We start from the raw sequence: 20,101 nt of genomic DNA, 5'->3' as shown, positions 1-20,101 counted from the left end.
CTGTATTCTTCATCGGTGTGAATTATTTGACGCATTCTCTCATTCCCGTGGTCACCTTTTCTGTTTGATTCCATCTGTTGAACATTAATTTGCGAGCCATATTTTACAATATTGACTCATAGTATCTGCATGGAGCCTTCCTTCATTTCACACCCAAAGTACACTCGATGCATATATCTGCTGTTGACGTATAGTCTCCTTGTGCTCGACTCCCTCCATATATTTTTCCTGTTTTCTAATGGCTCTTCCTGCCACAAAAATGCAGAGTTAAAACAATTTATATATGAATATATTATTCAGAACTATTTTCGTGACAAATAAAAATATGCTTTCTCCTGCAAACGTCCACGGTGACCCCTGATATGTTTCCGGATGCTTGGATTGAATCTTCCCTGCATGCCGCTATTCCAAACATAAACTTCTGAAGCTGTCACTCTTTAAAAATGGTGTCTTGATTGCTGTTGTTTGTACTCACAGAAATGACGTCAAAGATCAAAGGCCTTCAATACTTCTATTGGTCATTTTCCCTTATTACATAATATATGATTTGAGAAATCATCGCACATCCCAACAGTGCTAGGGCTTGACTAAGCCAATCTGCAAATATTAAACTGAATCAATAACAAACATGTCTGGCCCCTCATGGATGCAGGTATATCTACAGCAAGTATGAAAATTCATATAGCTCCTTCATTTGATTGAATATTGTGTTGTTCCGTACATATGCATGAGAACAGGATCCTGATGAAATTACTTAGCCAAACATGCCATTAAATCAGCATTCATTTTTCTTGACAATCTTCAATTCTTAGTATGCTTCCATCTTATCTGTAGAATTTGTCCTGCATCTACATATATCTCTGAGAGATTGCATCAGAGGTTGAATACGAACATAGGACTGCAATAGATTGATGATAGTTGTTTTTCTCTTAGATTTACAGTTTGAACATTGCTGTGAACTCATAAATGAAAATGGAAGGTACAGTATGCTGTAATATGTTCTGATTCAATAACTCATAGATCTCAGAAGAGACCAAGTACATCATCTGACTTATCAAATGTCTCTTGAGACAACAAAAGATTTAGGATAATGCATAAATGGAGACCCAAAATTTTGGGCTCCATCACCTTCATCTTTTTTTCAACCCAGTCGGTTACGCTTCACTGATTAGATAAAGGAGTATGTACTTTGATTCTGTTCAACAATATTAGAACTTGTAATCTGGATAGAAAACCAGCAAAATCAAAAGGAAAAATACGAAGCAAATTAAATAATGTTAAATATTAAATTGTAGAATACAAGTGTTAGAAAAAAAACTTGTGAAAGGATCTTAATTGCAAGAGCTTGGAGGTACACGAAATTTTGACCATGGACGTACCACCATGCGACAACTTCCATGTCGAATTGGTCATTAATAGTTGTTGGACTATAATTACTTCTTGAGATAAACATGCCAAATTCTTTCCTAACTTCTTTCTCTACTTCATATTGGAAGAGTCTAGTAAATGCCACTTTTACTCATTAGCAATTTCAACATTTCTACATGTTGGTAATATCCCTTGCATAGGATGTACTTTCTTGCTATGGTACCTCAAAGATAGGGCATATACAAGGAGATCCAATGGTGTGGTCATCTCTTTCCAACGATGACAAATGATTGATTCCACCTTTTCCATAAGGTTACATCCTCATGTTTTTTGTATTGCCAATTTTGCTCTCTCTACCATTGTGTCCATGCCATCATAGACGTTACCCAGCAAGCCAGGATCATGTTAATAGTAAGCAATATGCAAATAACACATTAAAAAAAATATCAAGCAAATTTATGTACAAATTGGTATTGACATGACATAAATAAAATTAAATAAATAACTTAAATTACGTTCAACAATTCCAATTGCGAGAAATATTTGATAATTGCTTGTGATGTTTGGTGGTTCTGGATCTCCTCAACCTCTTTGTATGTTTGTTTTACCCACTCTATTTGATGCCAACTTTTTGCATCACCAAGTTGAGGGAGTGTATAGTGTATGGTGTCCAAAATGCACTCATATCTTGCCTTAAAGGCACTTACACCCCTCCAATTTTTTGCACTGCCCTTAATTACCTTGAGCACATTTGCATTACCGATCATCTCTATGAACTCATTGAGGATTCTGGAAATGAACTCTACATCTTTTACTTCCCCTTCACAATCAACTACTTTAAAAAACATTGCAATAACATTTGTGAATGGACGGTTTGATATCTTTCCATCCATCAGAAACAATAGAAACACTTGATTCAATACAAGAATCTCTAATTGGATGAAGGGAGGTCTCTGTAGCATCCCTCTCTCTCTTTGCAATAAGGTAGTACACACCTTTTCAAACCTAAGACTTGTGAAATCGGGAGGTGCACAATTAATTGCCAACACCATTTACCGTCAATATGGTGATCTCACCAAGTTTAAAGGAAGACCATTGGAATAGAGACAACTTGCAATTTTTTGTTCAGCAATATCTCTTGCCTTCATTTCAAATGTCTTGTCTAGTGGACCTCTTCTGCGGGTGGTAATTTTTACTTCATCTTCAACCTTTGTAGAGGGTATAGCTAAGAAGGGGTGTTTCTTGGTAAAGTGATTGATTTTTTCTTTCTGCTAGTGTAAGCACTTTGTTTTGCTCTTAGAATTTTTTACTTTGTGGTAAAATTCCCAATTAGGGTTTGGATTACATTTGTTTCATACCAAGAGAATTTCAACTTCCTATCATCATCATATTTAGAACAATCATTGACTTATAGTACATACTTAAGTCTCGATTCCTTAACCCTCTCTTAATTAGATCTATTAGATTTCCACAATCCATGAAAATGAGATTTTTAATTTCTAGATTTGATTGTGTAGAGATTTTTACCATCAATGTTTTGGATCATACTGCATGATCCATCATCAGGATGCAAGAGAACATGCAGTATGATCCGAAACGTTGATGGTAAAAAAACTCTACACAATCAAATTCAGAAATTAAAATTCTCATCCTCTTTTAATTACTAACCCTAAGGTGGATGGTAGATTTATTGCTGCTCGAGGATGTAAACAATCAACTTGAGGCTTCCTCATGGTTCTCACCAATATTGGGACGCCTTTGCCCCAAAGTGATCGAATTACTCATTCCCTTGTGCAAACTCCCTATGTGCTAAAACTGAAGGTCAGTATATACTATTAGGAAAGACATATGAATATATAAGGATGGTTACACCTAGAGTGGGTATCCGCAAGGCCTAGGATGAGGCGAGCTCTGCCTAGGAAGGATGGATATATCATTGATTATCCATAAGGTAAGAGAGAAATTACAGTGAGGAGATGGTACCTAGAGAGTTGTTGCAAGTTGTGAAAGACAACTAGAAACCCATGAAGTGCTCCCCTAGAAACTAGTAATTGATCACAACCTCTCCTTAAGAAGGGGTTAACTTGGGATTAGAATCTTATTTTATATACCAGCATATAACTTGTGAATTAGATAATATTTGTCTTATTAATAATTTTAAATGCGTATTCTTGCTGGAGTACTAACATATGTTGCAGTTTTATTTGTCAAGGAGATAGTTAACATCTACTCCAGTAGTGGGGAACATTACAACAAAATACAGATACAAAAAACATTACAATGGAGAGCTAAACTTGTTTCTTTTTTCTTTAAAATTAAAGTTAAATAAACTTGAATATGTTCATCAAAAACTTGAAAATTTCATCAAAATCTAAAAAGAATCATGAAGAGACTCAAGAATAGGGCCAAATGCTTACCTTAGATGCTTATGTCTCCTTTGTGGAAGCTATTTGGTACCTCAAAAAATGAACCCAAAAAAATTAATCACTTGCCCTTTGCAATGCCAAAATGGAGACTAAATGAGAAGAGAGCAAAGTAACAAACAAAATGATATGTTTTTACAATGAATGGCCTCATAAAGGGCCGTTTTAGGGTTCTGTGGACAAATATTTAAAGAACATTTTAAAATGAGTTTTTAAACTCAAAAAGTTCTTTTCAAGTCTGGATGCACTCGAGTGCTCTCCAAATGCACTCCAGATGCTCTTTGAGTCCTCATCAATGCCTTTGGATGTGCCTGGATACATTTGATGCGCATCTGAAGGACATCTGGGCATATCCATGTGTGCATCAGGACCCAAATGCATCCACACCATGATATTTAGGTAGGGGATGTGAATCCAGAAAGCTAGAAAGTGGAAATGAAATATAATGCAACTTAGTGACGTTGTGTAGTGAAATAGAACATGGATTACTCAAGGATGAAATAAAAATACAAAAGGAAGCGAAGGAACTAATTTGTTCCCATTATATCAGTAATATAGAATCAAAAGAGTTTATTGCATCAAGTCCACGATATGCCAAAATCTGGAAGACATCACCATATGGCCCGATGTTCTATATCTTTCCATAGTCACATTTTATCCATTCTTTTTGTTGTACAGGTGTCTCAAGTTTTCCATGCCTCGTTGAGTGTACAGCAGCCATAACTTTGTGCCTTCATCTGATGTTTGGCTGCAATTTCTCACTCTGTTACTTCATTTTGCTGTATGCTTCTCTGGATTTGCTCATCTCGTACAACCTAGGAAGGATTTTTTGATAGGGTCTTCAAAAGCAGCAAAAAATTGTTCTAATCAAGTTGTACAACCCTGTATGTATTTTGCAAATTTAAACACTCTTGTACATACTTGGTATTGTGTGACTCTGACTGAAGCACTCATCACCATATGCCCTTTTGGTAGTTTTGAGAAGTGCAATGATGCTGTACACCTCTAAATGAGCACTTTACAACCTACAAAATGAGGCTGCATAAAGACCTGCAGTACAGTGTAGACTTGCTAGCAATTGCTAAGTATTTGGCCAAATTTCTTCGGGTGTCTTCTATGTCTGTTTGGATTTTAGATATCATTCTGTTGTAGTGTTTGCTGCTTCCTTACCCATTTGCTTAATTAATTTAACCACCATCCATATTGATAGAAATGAGGATTTCATTATGCCCATACAGGTTTAGCCCATCTTTGCAACGTCCACAACTGAACACGGGGGATTTCAGCAGTAGATGTAAAGTCAATGTGGAGGAAGTCTGATATGTGTAGAAGAATTGAAAAGAAGGTGGTGCTGACACATTTACCATTTGCCTTCCACAACTCTTCATATATTCCCTATAGGGTAATCAATCAGGTACCCTTTTTGTTTCCCATTGAAATAAATGCTGCGGATTAAGGCTGGGTATACCAGAAACTTAGCATTCAAATGATCTTTGTCAGTATTTTGTCGTGGATTGTTCAGGGTATGTTCTGCTGCCTTATGAGCATTGAGCAACACGTTAACAATTAGAACCTTCCTTTTTTTTTTTTTTCCTTTTCATTGGTTCTTGAGTCTTGACTCAATGGTTTTCTTCTTACCTTATATTCTCCTCCTGCAACCCGCGACCATGTCTCCTGCGATTTTTCCTGTGCTCCTCTTTCCCGTGATGACTGTGTTCATGGCCATCGCTACTTTCTTTGCTATGATTCTGCTGGTGTCCAAGTGTTTCTTGCCGGCGGCCGTGTGCTCTCTTTTGCCGTGGGTGATTGTGTTCCACAGGTGCTTGGGTTTCTTCTCCTTTCAACTATCGCGGGTGTTACTAGTTATTGTGTAACATCAGGTTTTTCTACAACTATTTTCATCATTTAACTAACTGATTTGTAATTTTTTTTTTTCACTTAACTGAGTTTTCATCATAATTCAAACAATTCAGATCTAGACTAAAAGCTGAGATTAAGTCTAACTAAATTCTGAAATTAAATATAACTGAAAATAAATTTAATTCTATTGCTGAATTTGATTCTGAACTAAAATGCTGGAATGAAAAGATGTATTTAACATGCTACCAAAATCTAACTAGAATTTTTATGATAACATCTATCTTTTCCAAAGAAAAAATCTTTTTAGAAGAAAAACTAATTTAAAAGAAAAAGAAACATACTGATTTACTTGAGAGACCTTTTCCAATTAATTGTCCAAGCTCTGACTTTGGTGAGAGGAGAAGCATTATCATAGGCTTAACCTCCTAGCCGCGGACTTTTTTACTTATCCCCACAGGTTCTAATTTAATAGAACGACCCTCCCTACCCTGAGGTCGGGCTTGGGATGTTCATTGATCCAGTCATCGGAGTACTTAGGTGGGTTGAAGTCCCAACAGTTATTCAATTGAATAACTGAAGCATCAGGACAACAACACGATCTTTTTGTTGTGGCAAATTTGCCTATTATCGCCTTGGCCAGGGATTTTAGAGGTGGGTTTTTATAACCCGATCTCCACCACTCAGCTCGACAATTAATTATCAAAGTGGAATTGCATGAGCTAAATAAAAAATGCATTAAATTTTATTTACTGACTATATTCTTGTTTTTCCTCTAATAGGTTTATCTTCATTTCAACACCACAATCCGGTCCATCAGCTAGTGACTCACTGGTGCTTGTTCCTTTATCCTCATTTGTAAAGCTGGCACCTTAATCACTTTTTTGGCATTGGCCGGTGGTATTTCTTGATACTATCTTAGTCATTATAATTTTTATCCAGAGATTATAAGAGAAATTTTAGTTGAATCTACAGACTTTATTCTTAATCAATTGACAAACTTTATCAAGTCATACGGCTGGACTGAGTATACATTTATATTTACCTATGGCTTGTACTGTTACTGTTTTTAAGTGGTTAAAATATAATCATAATCTTTGAGGAAATTGACTACTCAAAGAAATTTTTGACTTAAGTTATACGGCTTGTCTCATTATTGGAAAGCATAATTTCAAATAAAACAAAGCCAACTCAGCATTGATAAGAAAAGAGGAAAGGAAACAAAGCCGACTCAGCAGTGATAAGAAAAGAGGAAAAGAAACAAGGAAATGGCAATCTGTCTCTTACGTGACACAGATTCTGCAGTGATTGATACTCCTGAGCTTTACACGTCCTGCTCAAACTTCCACGAGCATAGAAAGACGAAGGAATATGAAGGATGGATATACAGTGACTGACGGCTCCTTAGCAAATCGGAACATGCATTTCTCAAAGGAAAAAATGGGAGGAAAGGTAGTCGCTTTTGAGAGTGATTAAATACGACAAGAACAAGCACTATATATAAGACTAAGCTTGTCCTTACGGCTGCCTGCCGTTACAAGATCACATTATAAATATATATTTTTTTAAAGATTGAATATGGAAGAAGACGAACTAGAAGGAAAAGAAGGAAAGAGAAAATGAAGGGTCCAAATAATAGTAATATTTTATTGTCTTTATTAAATTTATAAATATGTACATATAAGGTGGCTTATGGGATTAGCATTTTAATGTAACGATGCCATCTTGTGTATATATATTTATGATTTTAATTAAGAGAGTAAGATAACGTAAGATAATATTATTATTTGATAATTTAATTTAAGGTGAGAATGTTTGTTTATAGTTATTATTTATATATATATTTTTAAAACTTTAATTTTTTTTAGCTCATGTGGATTCCACTAAGATATTTTGTTGTCGAGTCTTAATAAACTTGCCAAGGCGATTTTTAGGTCAAACCTGTGATTCCTGATGACTGGATCTTATGTCCATCCCATTCTGAGGACCTCATTTCGTAATGCTTCCCCTCTTTCTCCGGCCTTCATCCTGCATCCTTTAAAACAACAGTCTCGCCAAAACAGCAATTCATAATTTATAATTTATTAGATAAAATCGTTAGGAAATTTCATCATAAACACTAACTGATTCATCGTAAATGTACAACGGTTAAATTTAATTAACTTCATTTCACATGAACACAACGGCTAAATTTAACTAGTTCTTTTTCATAGGATAATTAAATTGATGCAACGGCTAAAAAAAAACAAATAATTGCTTCAATTTCACATGAACATGAATAAATAGACAACGGCTATTATGAACTAATTTCACTTGAACATGAAAAGTTATTTTTGGTTCAACGGTTAAAAAATAAATCTTAGGGCAAAAATTGGGATGTAACATATTGTTTTGCAGGGTATTCTTCATGCGGTTGTGAGATTGTGGCTCCGTTCTTGTTTGTTTTGTTCGATTTGTGATGGCTTCTTCTGGCATTTGTGGGTTGGTTTGGCCCTACGTTTTTGCTAGTTTAGTGTGGACTCCCTCCTCATGTGAAGATTGTCTGTTTGTATGCTAGTTCGGTGTGGGCATCTTTCCTCCATTTGTGGTCTGCGGATTCCAGATTCTGGCTTCTACTTTTTCTTGTCTCGGTGGTAATCCTCGAGGGCTCTCGGTTATTCTCTCTGCATATGATCTTAGCGAACCCGTAGCTATTCACTGGTGTTTTTGCTGGCTCTCAACAATGTTTGATGTAGTTGATTCATGCAAATCACAAGGTCAACAACCTTTGACCTACCAGTGGCTCTGTGATAGAATTTCCAAGCTGGAGATGGATAACCAACAACTAAAAGAGAAAATTATCTCTTTAACTTGATACTATTTCAGAACTCAAAACTACCACAAGTTCCAATTCGTCTTAGATCTAATGTTTCTCTGATACTTTCACCTCTGAGACTGCAAGTTTACGAACCCATATTCAGTCCATTACTGAGCAACTTGATGGGTTGGATATCATCAAAGAGCAACAATCAGAAATTGCAGTGAAGCATTTTTCTCTAATTTCTGAAACCGAACAGAAAGTGAAATTGTGGGCCTCTCTCTGCAACAATACAACTGCTACTATGCCTTTAGCTAGTTTCGACAAGATGATTCAGGGGAAGATTGATGATGAGTGGGTGAGGCGGGCTCGTGAACTCAATCTACGGGTCCACGGTCTCCCTCCCACTTTTGACCATGGTAACGTGACTCGCGGTGAGTCACGCGAGTCAGCGAGCCGCATTGACCCTGCTGAGTCACAATGACCTGTGATTCGTGAGTGGCGAGTCACATGGCCTGACTGTGATTTGCGCGACTCTCTGTGACTCGCTTGACCCGACAGAGCTTGACCCGGCCGTGGCAGGCAAAAATCCGACCATTAAAATATAATTTTTTTGCAACTTTATAATTTTAATTTTTAAAAATCTTTCTCACTCTTATAACCCTAAAAGGGCTCCCATAACACTCTATAGTGAAAAGAAGAAAGAGAGAGAGAGGTAGAAGAGAAATAGAGTTTTCTTATTTTGCAACCAGCTGAAAGGAAGAGGAGAAAAGCTTGCATTTGTGACAGTGGAGCTTGCATTTAGATCATCAAGGAGTTTATAGGAGCTCTTCTCAACACTTCCCAAAGCATTTGAAAGAGGTAAGAGTTGATTGTTTAGATTTTGATGATTTTTTTCTCTAGGCTTATGGGTTTTTTGCATGAATTTTTATTGTTTGTTTATGAGTTTTTTTTTACTTAAGATCTTCATAAAATACAATGCTGAAATGGTAATATTTGGTCTAAAATGTCTTATTGTAGCAACCTTTACATTTTTCCTTACTCATAATGGCTTTTGGAGGTAAAAAACCCAAGCTCTCTAAAGGCAATAAAAAAGATGAGTGTTGGAAGTTCACCATAGACTTTCTGGGTAGAAAGAAAACTCAAACAAAATGCCTATTTTGCAAAACCATTAATAGTGGGGGGATAAATAGATTAAACTACCATATTGCTGGTATATGTGGTCATGATACTGAGCCTTGTGGAGTTGCAACTGTTGAGGTTCAACGTTTTTGTTATGTAGCCTTGGAAAAATATGAACAAGAAAAAGAATTAAAAAAAAAACAATTAGAAGAGTTAGCTCAGATTGGTTCTAGTTCCCTTCCACGTTCATCTGCAAATGTTTCTGAGTTAGTAGGCTGTGTTGGAGAAGGTTCTTCCCGTCCCCCCTATCGTCCTAGTGCTTTTGTTGCTCATTCTTCTTCTTCATCTATTCCTTGCACTTCTAGCGGTGCTACGGTTGCTGCCCCTTCTAGTAGTACTGGCTTTGCCTTTCGTCCTAGAGTTAGAAAATCTAGTGGGTTGGACAATTTTTTTGTACCATGTACCACTCCTAGTGCACAACCCTCACTTGAGAGCATGGGCTGGAATAGGGAGATATATGAATCTGGAGTAAGAGTAATTTGCAAGTTTGTTTTTTTGCAACATTCCATTTATAGCAGCCAGGTACTTTAACTTCATTGATATTTGATTGTTTTACGTTTTAAGTTTTAAAATTTATATTCAATTTTATACTTTTAACTTGATGTTGAAAATTTGAAATATGCTAATTAAAATGTTTTTATAAATGTAACAGGACTCCTTATTGGTAGGGGATGATTGATGCAGTTTACATCTGTGGTGCGGGGTTCAAAGCCCCCATTGAAGATGAGTTGAGTGGCCCCCTCTTACTAGATATGGTTGAGGAGATGAAACTTGAGTTGGGGGACCATAAAAAGATTTGGAGCCAAAAGGGGTGTATCATTATGATGGATGGATGGACAGATAGGAGGAATAGAACCCTCCTAAATTTTCTTGTTTCTAGTGGAGGTAATTCATCATGCTCTACTTTTTGAAGTCTAAAATTTAATGTATACTATTATTGAATAACGAAAATTTTGTTTTATTGACTATTGATTCTTGAATAATAATTATTTTGTTTAATTTTCACTTTCAGGATCCACTATATTTTTGAGGTCCATAGATGCTTCCTTAGGTGTGAAAAATGCAACATTCTTATGTGAGACTATTGAGGAGGTCATAAGGGAGGTGGGGAAAGAGAATGTTGTCCAAGTGGTGATTGATAATGCAGCTAATTATGTTGCTGCAGGTAAAATTTTAACTTCTAACTTTCTAAGTTCTACTCCTAAAAAATTTGTTTTAGTTTTTCATTAAAATTTGGAAATTAAAAGTCTTTTAATACATTCAAAATTTTCATCGTTTACTAACTAGTTTAAAATTGCTGCAGGAAAACTTTTGATGAAGAGACACCCAAAAATCTTTTGGACTCCATGTGCGGCCCATTACATCGACCTCATGTCAGAGGATATTGGCAAGCTTGTATGGGTGAAATCATGTGTTACCAAGGCCAAAAATCTTTGCAAGTTCATCTACAAGCATGCCTTGGTCCTCAACACTATGAGGCAATACACGAAGGGAAAGGAGTTGGCTCATCCTGGTATCACAAGATTTGCCTGTAACTTTATCACACTAAAATCCTTGTTGACTTCAAGGTTAGAGTTGAGGTGCATGTTTGTTGGTCCAAAATGGAGTTCCTCCTCCTTTGTTACCAGCCTTGCAGGGATAGATGCAACAAAATGCATTTATGATGATGAAGGTTTTTGGGAGCCGTGTTCGAAGATTGTGGAGGTAATTTAAATTTTAAATTTTAAAAGCTTAAGTCTTAAAATTTTATAAATTAATTTATCTCATACATATTTTTGTTTTATTTTCATTGTGCAACTCTACAAAGTTTCATCATTCACTAAATTGGTTTGTAGATCATTGAGCCCCTTGTATCCCTCTTAGTTACTGATGGCAAGAAGGCCTCTATGGGCTACATTTATGAGGGCATGGATAGGGCCAAGGAGGCTATTAAGGCCAAATATGTAGGAGTTGAGGAAAACTATGGCCCTATTTGGGAGATAATTGATAGGAGATGGCAAAATCAGCTTCATAAGTCCATCCATGCAGCAGCCTATTACCTTAATCCGGCATACCGCTTCCGTGATGATTTCAAGGCAGATGAGCAAGTTCTTAGTGGCCTATACACGGTGATATCGAAGATGTCCCCTAATCCCACAGATATTGCTTGAGATGGATGCCTATAATAATGCATCAGAGGCCATTTTTTCAATTCAAATTTGCAAAGAAGGTCGTATAAAATTGCAGCCAGGTAAAAATTGCAGCTTAAGCCTTATACACTCTAGTTTCTAAATTTCTAGCTTTAAACTTAAAGTTCAAATTTTGAAATGAGACTAATATTTTTTTGTTTTCCTTTTTTCAAAATTCAGATAGATGGTGGCAAATGTTTGGGCCTTCAACCAAAAACCTTTAGCAAATCGTCATCCGCATTTTGAGCTAGCCAAGTAGCGCTTCTGGATGTGAGCGCAATTGGAGCATGTTCGAGCACATCCACTCGAATAGGCGTAACAGGTTGTTTGTGGAGAAAATGAATAGGCTTGTCTTTGTGCACTACAACCTGCGCATTAGGATCAAGGAGATTTTGGATAGTGACACCTCTCCAATTACTCTAGAGGAGGTTGATCCAGAGTCTGAGTGGATCGCTGAGGCTTTTGATCTTGTCTTTGATGATGAGGACCTACAGTGGCTTGACTAGGCAGATAGAGAGGGCCAGGCTGAGGCTGTGGCTATGGCAGCAGAGGACCAGAGAGCTCCAATTGTTCCTAGTGGCATCTCACAGACATTGGCTGAGCCAGAGGTAGAGACTATAGTTGATCCTAAAGGCACCTCATAGGCTGATGCAATGGCTACTGAGACATCCAGGACCTACCTTAGACGCCTTACTAAGAGACATTTTATAGATTATACTGAGCTTGAGGTTGAGGATGAGGATGAGGATGATGATGAGGACTCCGACTAGGAGCCATAGCTGTAGACTTATAGTCTTGTTTTAACTTTTTGTTTAACTTAATATATGATCAGAATTTGGAACATTTGAATTTGATGATGACTATTGAATCTTGATTTGTTGGATTTCATAATACATAATACATATACATTTTGATGGTTTGCATGGATTTATCATTTTATAAATGATTCTATGTTTTACACTTTTACTTTTATAATATTTCCTTTAGGCTTCAGCTACTGTTTAAACTTTAAAGTTAAACTTTAAACTTTATTACTAGTAATATAGTATTTAGCAATCTACCTTTGTAGTATTGTACTTATGTAATCGATGTTTGACTTTTAAGTTTTAACTTTAAGTATGTGCATTATGATCAAATTATCTTCTATTTAATGATGTTATTGTGTCTTTATGCTTTATTCAATAATGGGTGCATGGAATGTTCTTTAAATCTTAAAAAATCTCAAAATTTTGAGGTTTTTTCACTTTGCCTAGTCACCGCCGAGCCGGGTCACGAGTTAGCTGGGTCACGAGTCAAGTTACCCTTGCCAAGTCCGAGTCTCGTTACTTTGCTTTTGACCCTTTCTCTGCTGGACACTCTTTCCTATGTGATTAGTTTGGTCTCTTCGACATCATATTGGATAAATGCTGGATTGGCCATGGTGACATCTTGTTCATTTAGTTTCTCACACTTACAAACAGGCTCCATGCTCTCAGAGCTAAGAGGAAGTTGTTCTCTCTCCCTTCTAAGATTTTCCTAGATGAAGATCTCACAAGGGCTCAGGTTGCAGAGTTGAAACATGCTCGTGGTATTTGGGCGGAGGTTAGATGGGTTGGTAAATGGGCAGTTATTCGGGATTCCCTCCAGTGGTTGGGAAGTGAGATAGGCCCCCAAGACCAAATGACGGTCTCGCCAACAGTTGAACAAGAGGGAGACCCCCACTTGCTCTCTTCTTGTTAACTGTTGGAATGGTAGTTGTTCTTTATGGTCATTACCTAGTCTTTTACGTGATGAAGTGGGGTCCGCTGATATATTTGTCATCATTGAGACCCACGAGAGTCTTGTGCGTCCTCTTCCGAGGTTTACAGGTTATCATTTGTTATCTGTATGTAGAGAGGAGGTTCGTGCATTTGGTGGGGTCTGTGGGTCTGGTGGCGTTGCCTGTTTGATTAGAGATTCTATTTTTAGCTGTACTTCTATTGTACACTCCGATACGTTTGCCAGGTTAATGTGGGTCCATATTGACTGTAAGAGTCACCGACAGAGAGATTTCTTTATTGCTGTTTGTTATTTCCTACCAACTTCCTCCCATTATGCTATCCATGGTATCGAGGATGGAGACCCTTTTGTTGACCTTAGCAAGAGTGTCTCTCAGTTTGCTGCATTAGGTGACATCATCATTCTCGGTGACTTCAATGTGATGACTAGAGAACTCTAGACTTTGCTTTATGACTGATGCTTAGATTCCATCTGCTCCACTGAGAGTGATTTGACTACTTTGGGACTTCAGCGTATTTCTGAGATGTTCTTGGACTGATTTCTTGCTATGGTTGCCATCTTTTGCAGCTTTGTGCATCCTCTAGACTTGTGATCTTGAACGATCTTTCCTACTTTCCTGGATTTGAGCTCTTTACTTGCTAGCCTCATTGTGGGGATGCTAGTGTGGTTGATTATGTCCTCACCTCTCCCTCCTTCATCCCCTTCATCCATAGCTTCACCATCTTACACCTTCCTCTTGCGGACCATGCTCTCCTTAGTATTCATATTCGTTTTTCTCCACATTCATCGCCTCCTCTTCAGGCGCCTCATCTTTTCCCTTCCATTGTCCATCCCTCGCTCGCTTCTGCTTCCTCGACGGTGACAGTAAGCTCTTTTCCTCTCATCTTTTGAGACTTCTTAATCTTGTGTGTTTTGTTGATTCTTGTGAGGCCTCCTCCATGTTTGATTGCTTGCGATGACCATTTGGAAGTTCGCCATCCTCTTCATACCTCACAGTCCTTCACTTTCCCTTTGTAGCAAATGCTGTAATACATGCCCAATGAACCAATGGTTCGATGTTGACTACAAAGCTTTTCATCGCTCAGCGCGTTTCGCTTTTGAGGCTCACTCCCCTGATTTTGCTAACCTTCGATTGTCTTACCTTCGTTTTCTTCGCTGCAAGAAATGATCCTTTACTACTTCCCAGTGTAAATCCCTTTGTTCCACATTGATCCGCAATCCCTAGCTTTTTTGGTGCACCCTTTTCCCCCATTGTACCCCTTCGTCTTCCATCTTTGACTTTCGCTCCCTAACTTCCCACACCACGACTCTTTATGACATTCTTAGGCAGCCTTCTATTCATCCCGTTCCACCTCCTTTTTGTCACTTGTTAACCCCCTCTTACATTTACGAGGCCATTAGATCCATGAGATGCAACAGAGTGACAGATGAGGAGGGGTTCCAAGCTGAGCTCTTTAAGTTTGGTCCTTCCATTTTGGGCCCCCATCTCTTTATACTCTTTAATAGAGTGGTTTGTAGTGGGTTTCTCGTTTCTTGGTCTAGGCATTTGATTTACCCAATCCATAAGAGCGGTTGAAATATACCAAGTGGATATTTACTCTGCTGTTGCTATAAATTTTATTTAAATAATTGTGTTCTCCTGTAAGTGTTTTAATTATCTTGCAGAACTAGATGGAAGTTGTAGAAGGAATGCTTTTATTTGATTTTTTCAGAATAACTTGGTACATTGTAAGGGTAGTAACAGCAGCAAACATATAACAATAACAATAGCTTGATACAAGCATATGAAATTCTGGAAATGCTTTTATTTGTAACAATAAGTTTGATATCAAAACTGATAAAGTTTGGTACCTCAAATACAATCAGCGTCTGAAATAAGAAGCTACTAAGAGCTGCAATCTTCAATAATTATGCCCACAAAATCCAACGCCCAGCTGGTATAAATTGCTGCACAAATCTGCTCACAATGATCAACGCCCAGAATGATGCAATTTGCGGAATGCTGCAAAGATAGTCTTCACTTTCCCACGCCAATGATATGAGCTGCTGTAGGAACTCCAATGTCAAAACCTTGTGCAAGAATCAGCAAATCCGATCTAGTTGAGGACTACGTCCCAACTCAATCAACTTTCAGCCTAGCGTTTGATGTCCTAGTGAGGGAATGCTCAAATCAGAGCCAAATGCCAAATTATGTTTTCCAAATGTTCAAAGATACTTTTCCTTCCCTTGCATTGGCCTTATATCATCTTCTCATATAATTCGAACCCTAAAAGTAATACTTGAGAACTTTATAATATAAAGTTATATTGTTTAATAATTGGCGCCCAAGTGCCTGAAAATCATTATTTCACCAATAAGAATAGTTCCAAGTGTCAAACAGGTCCCTGAAGATGATAATTAAATAAAAGAGGCCGAGGTCTTTCCAACGGACTATCACATGATGGCAAAACTCACCAGATGGAGCTAGAGAACTCCTTATTATTCCCTAGTGGCTAAAAACTTAGCCTTATTTAAATTATTAAAATGCTAACTTAGGAGAATATTTAAATATTTCCCAAATAGCGAAGTGATAGGTAAAACACCTCTACAATGTGAAACTGAATTCATCACCTCTTGTGACTGATGCCGGATAATCTGAAATAACTGACAGTCTCATCCCTCAAAAATAGGGATACTCCTAAAAAATAGGAACATCTCTGAATCTCTCGAAATTGAAACCATAGAATGATCTTTTAGAGACTCAAGACTATAACCCATTTCCACCTCCTAAAATGTAGGAAACTCCTACAATTAAGGAACTGCTCTTAGTTCCCCTACTACTGTCTGAAACTCCAGATCCGAACATTGTATACCCTGACTGAGTCTCTAAACACCATTACCAACCTACGAGACCCCATAATAGGCTAACTCTCATGTCACTGCTAGACAGAGCTAAAGAGAGGACATGACACCGGTCTTGTCTCTGATCTTGGGAATTATAGGTCTATTATGATTGGGCACACATTTGCCAAACTATATGCTACAATCCTCAATGCTATGTTATCTAGAGAGCTTGATAGGAAAGGTTGTAGAGCTAGAGGACAGGTTAGTTTCCGGGCTGACTAATAGACCATGGATCACATTTTCACTTTATGGGCTATTATTGAGGAGGCTAGACACAAATCAAAGAAAGTTAATTGCTGCTTTGTTGATTTTCGGAAGGCCTTTGATTCTGTTCCTAGGATGACTTTATTTGAGAAGCTTTGGGAGATTGGGATTTTAGATGTTGCTAACTGCTATCATGAGATTATACTAAACTGTGGTGGGTAGATTTAGGACTCTTGATGGATTCTTAGTTCCGATCCATAGCACCATTGGGGTTAAACAAGGCTGTCCTCTCTTCACCACTTTGTTCGGTTTGTATATTGATGAACTTGAGGATTTCGTTTTGAAGTCTTTGCTCCCAGGTGGCGGTTGCTATTTACACTAGGTTTTGATCTCCATTCTTCTTTTTGCGGATATGTGGTTCTTCTCGCTTCTTCTCCAGAGAGTTTACAAAGGCTTCTAGATGGTTTGGCTTCCTTTTGTGTTCAGAGACAACTTGCGGTTAACCTGTGTAAACTCGGGTTATGATCTTTAATTGCTTAAAGACTTAACATCTTCACTTCTTTTTTTAGGGACAGGAGATTGAGATCACTTCTTATATGTATCTAGGAATGAAGTTTTCTGGACCCCGCTTCAGTATGAGATCGGTGATACAGTCCAGAGTTAGTAAGGGTATGGGTTCTCTTGCGATGTTTGAGAAACAATGTTTCAAACACCATTTCCAGGATACCTCGTCCAATTTATCCCTCTTGGACTCCCTTATTCAACCAATTGTTTTTTATGGCTCAATGGTTTGGGGGCCTTCTCTCCTTGGTTTTGACTGGGTCTCGATCGAGTGGGTTCAGACATTGCTTTTACGACGCATCATTAGATGTCACAGGTTCACTCCTCATAATATCATTCTTGTTGAGTTTGGTGCTCATTCCTTCAGTCTTGCAGCCATATTTGATCTGATTTGGTTCCTTTATTGCCTGCATGGTTTTGTGGATTTGGTTGGAGAACGTGATACATGGCATATTGTTCTTCTGTTGCTACTGCGAGTTCTGATACTAGCTCTCGTGCTTGTTACTGGTATGCACGAGCATCTTCTCTTTAAACCTCGATTGTGATTGATATTGATCGTCTCTTTCTTATCAGTTCTCATTGAATGCCCCTGCTCATCTCCTCCCCTCTTGACAGGAGTTAAATGAGCATGTCAGACTTGATATCTACATATAGTATTTTATCACTACTTGGACTAACCCTCATTGTGGCTTACATTCGAGGATGGCCTTCAATGTGAAGCACTTTCCAGAGATCAGTGATGGGATTATTGTTCGTCCTAGTTACCTTTCTCGACAGTGGTGTCATGCCCTGCATATATCTCTGGGGTCTTTTAGAGTTGGTTCTCACCGTCTTCAAGCTCAAACTGACCATCATATTGACAGAGAAGAATGGATCTGTAAGTTGTGTACTTTAGCTGAGATCGAGACAAAGACTCACATTATTTTCTGTTGCCCTATCTTTTATGAGATCAGAGGGACATTTTATTGTCTGTTCTGGGACTGTTTTTCTCTTACAGCTTTTTCCAGTTATTGCGACCAGCGGTGTCTAGCGCTCTATCTTTAGGAGGCCACTTTGCTCCGTTATAGTACTTTACAGTCGCTACTTCCTCACCAACATAGCTCTGATCAACTTATTATTGCCTTTTTTGCACCCTTATCTCCTTTACGGGGTGTGAAAAGGCCGTCTAGTTCTACCAGTTCTACTGGTCATTCCAGATCTATTAGACCCGGCAGTGGTTTCTTACGTCAGCGACACTCCTCCACAAGTTCACACAGACAGTTCAGGGCTCTTGTCCACTCATAGTCTTATCCTTTTGTGACTGATTTCTTTTTGCCAAGGATGGACTCTTAGTCTTCGCCTTGGTCTCTCTCTTCTTGTTTCTTGTTGTTCAGTTTTCTCGGACCCCGTTTGGTACTCCTGCTGTTGTTAGCGGCCTGGTTGTAAACTCTCAGTCCCGTAGATCTTTTGTGATCTTCTGTTGCACATTAATAATTTTATCTTATCTTTATGTTATCTCTACAATGACACCAAAAATCTGGAAATATTTCCTTAATTTTAAGTGATTTGATTACTTTTATTTTCTCGCTCATTGGCTAGAAATCTAACTTATCTTTTGTGGGGGACGACGTAGTTAGCCTAAAATGACTTTGTAATGTGTTGTTGATTTATTTTTACCTTAGCATCTTCTTTCATTTTGTGGGTACTTGTTAGGAGTCTGTTGTTAATGGTTGCTGACAATTGTGTTCTGCAAAGCAACTGTTGGGGAATATAAACAGGCTTCTTATGATCATATAAAAGAGTCTGATTTGAGATACAATCGTCGCTGGTCTACAACTGTAACTGTACAAGCACTACCTTTCAATAAGGAAACCATTGCTGTTCATCTGGACTGTTATATCCAATTTATATTATGACAGATAGTGTTATTATTTGGCAGTAAACAGAAAGAAAATGCCCTTGTTCACCTTTTAAAGGCCAATAGGGTTTTAAATTGCAATTATGCAGCTACATGGCCAGCAAAAGAGAGTAGTATCCTTGCCCAAGAACATACAGACACTTGTTTTGTTAGCATTTCTATTTTCATAATGTGTTCTTGCAGTTTGTGGCCAACACTAATATTTGTGTCATTCTTCAGTTTTATTATATGCAAGGGTATTTAGAGTGCATGTATAATTCGTATGCTTAAGTTTTTTTAATATTTATGACATTCATTTTATTTTCTAGTTTATAAATGTTGTATGGAAAGTATTACATACTTCAATTTTGTACTAATCCCTTTAAGCATGCAATCAAATTTGCAATTTAATCTTGCTCATCTTGTTAGACATAATTGTCATTAGCTGTCAATATTTAAGAAAGCATGCTCTTGGAACCTGCTAGAGAACAGTCAAAAAATTTCCTGATGCTATATTACTGCAGATTGAAACAGAGAGAGAAGCTGGAGCAAACAATGGCATCTCAGATAAGCAGATAAGCTTAATTTTTTTTTCTCCATATGTACTGAACATAAAATTGGTGGACTTGCCTGGCATAATGAAAGTTCCAGTTGGTGATCAGCCAATAGATATTGAGTTTCAGACTAGAGCAATGATTATGTCATACATAGAGCATCCTTCATGCATTATTCTAGCAGTTTCTCCAGCTAATTCTGATTTGGTGAATTCTGATGCACTTCATATTGCAAGAGTTGCCGATACTGATGGTACGTGTGGTTTGATATTTTCTGAAATTGTACAGGCAGGTGACTGATTTGGGTTCATATTCACTGTGAATATATTTGAATTATAGTAAAATGTATTGATTTCTTTTGGTCCATGGTGATACCCACATATGGGGCTTTGTTTTTTGCAACAGGATCTCGTACAATAGGTGTAATCACAAAGGTATTATGCTTTAAAAATGAAGTTGTAACAATTGTT

At 37.6% G+C, this 20,101-nt stretch overlaps 1 protein-coding gene across 9 annotated transcripts in view; it reads left to right on the top strand.

Annotated features, from left to right (window-relative positions):
* LOC149575842 (dynamin-related protein 3A-like) overlaps window positions 1-20,101 on the top strand; it is a 116,663-nt gene that overhangs the window by 21,715 nt on the left and 74,847 nt on the right. For 3 of the 9 annotated variants that reach the window (XR_016360259.1, XM_089815757.1, XM_089815755.1), the window contains exons 2-3: window positions 19,602-19,884; window positions 20,037-20,065. Coding sequence is in view for 8 of the 9 variants with exons in the window: in XM_089815757.1 (XP_089671883.1) it covers window positions 19,602-19,884; window positions 20,037-20,065 (312 nt within the window). In the remaining variant the exon portion in view is untranslated. Of the gene's footprint in view, window positions 1-10,279; window positions 10,513-10,639; window positions 10,793-10,930; window positions 11,332-19,601; window positions 19,924-20,036; window positions 20,066-20,101 lie in introns of all 9 variants that reach the window. The other 6 variants (XM_089815750.1, XM_089815747.1, XM_089815742.1 and 3 more) reach the window with 4 other exon arrangements.

This window comes from Cupressus sempervirens, chromosome 1 (assembly GCF_028749045.1).
Source record: "Cupressus sempervirens isolate cs-2001-9-10 chromosome 1, ASM2874904v1, whole genome shotgun sequence".
In the NCBI taxonomy this organism is placed as follows: domain Eukaryota; kingdom Viridiplantae; phylum Streptophyta; class Pinopsida; order Cupressales; family Cupressaceae; genus Cupressus; species Cupressus sempervirens.
This window is presented reverse-complemented; position numbering and strand designations above follow the sequence as displayed.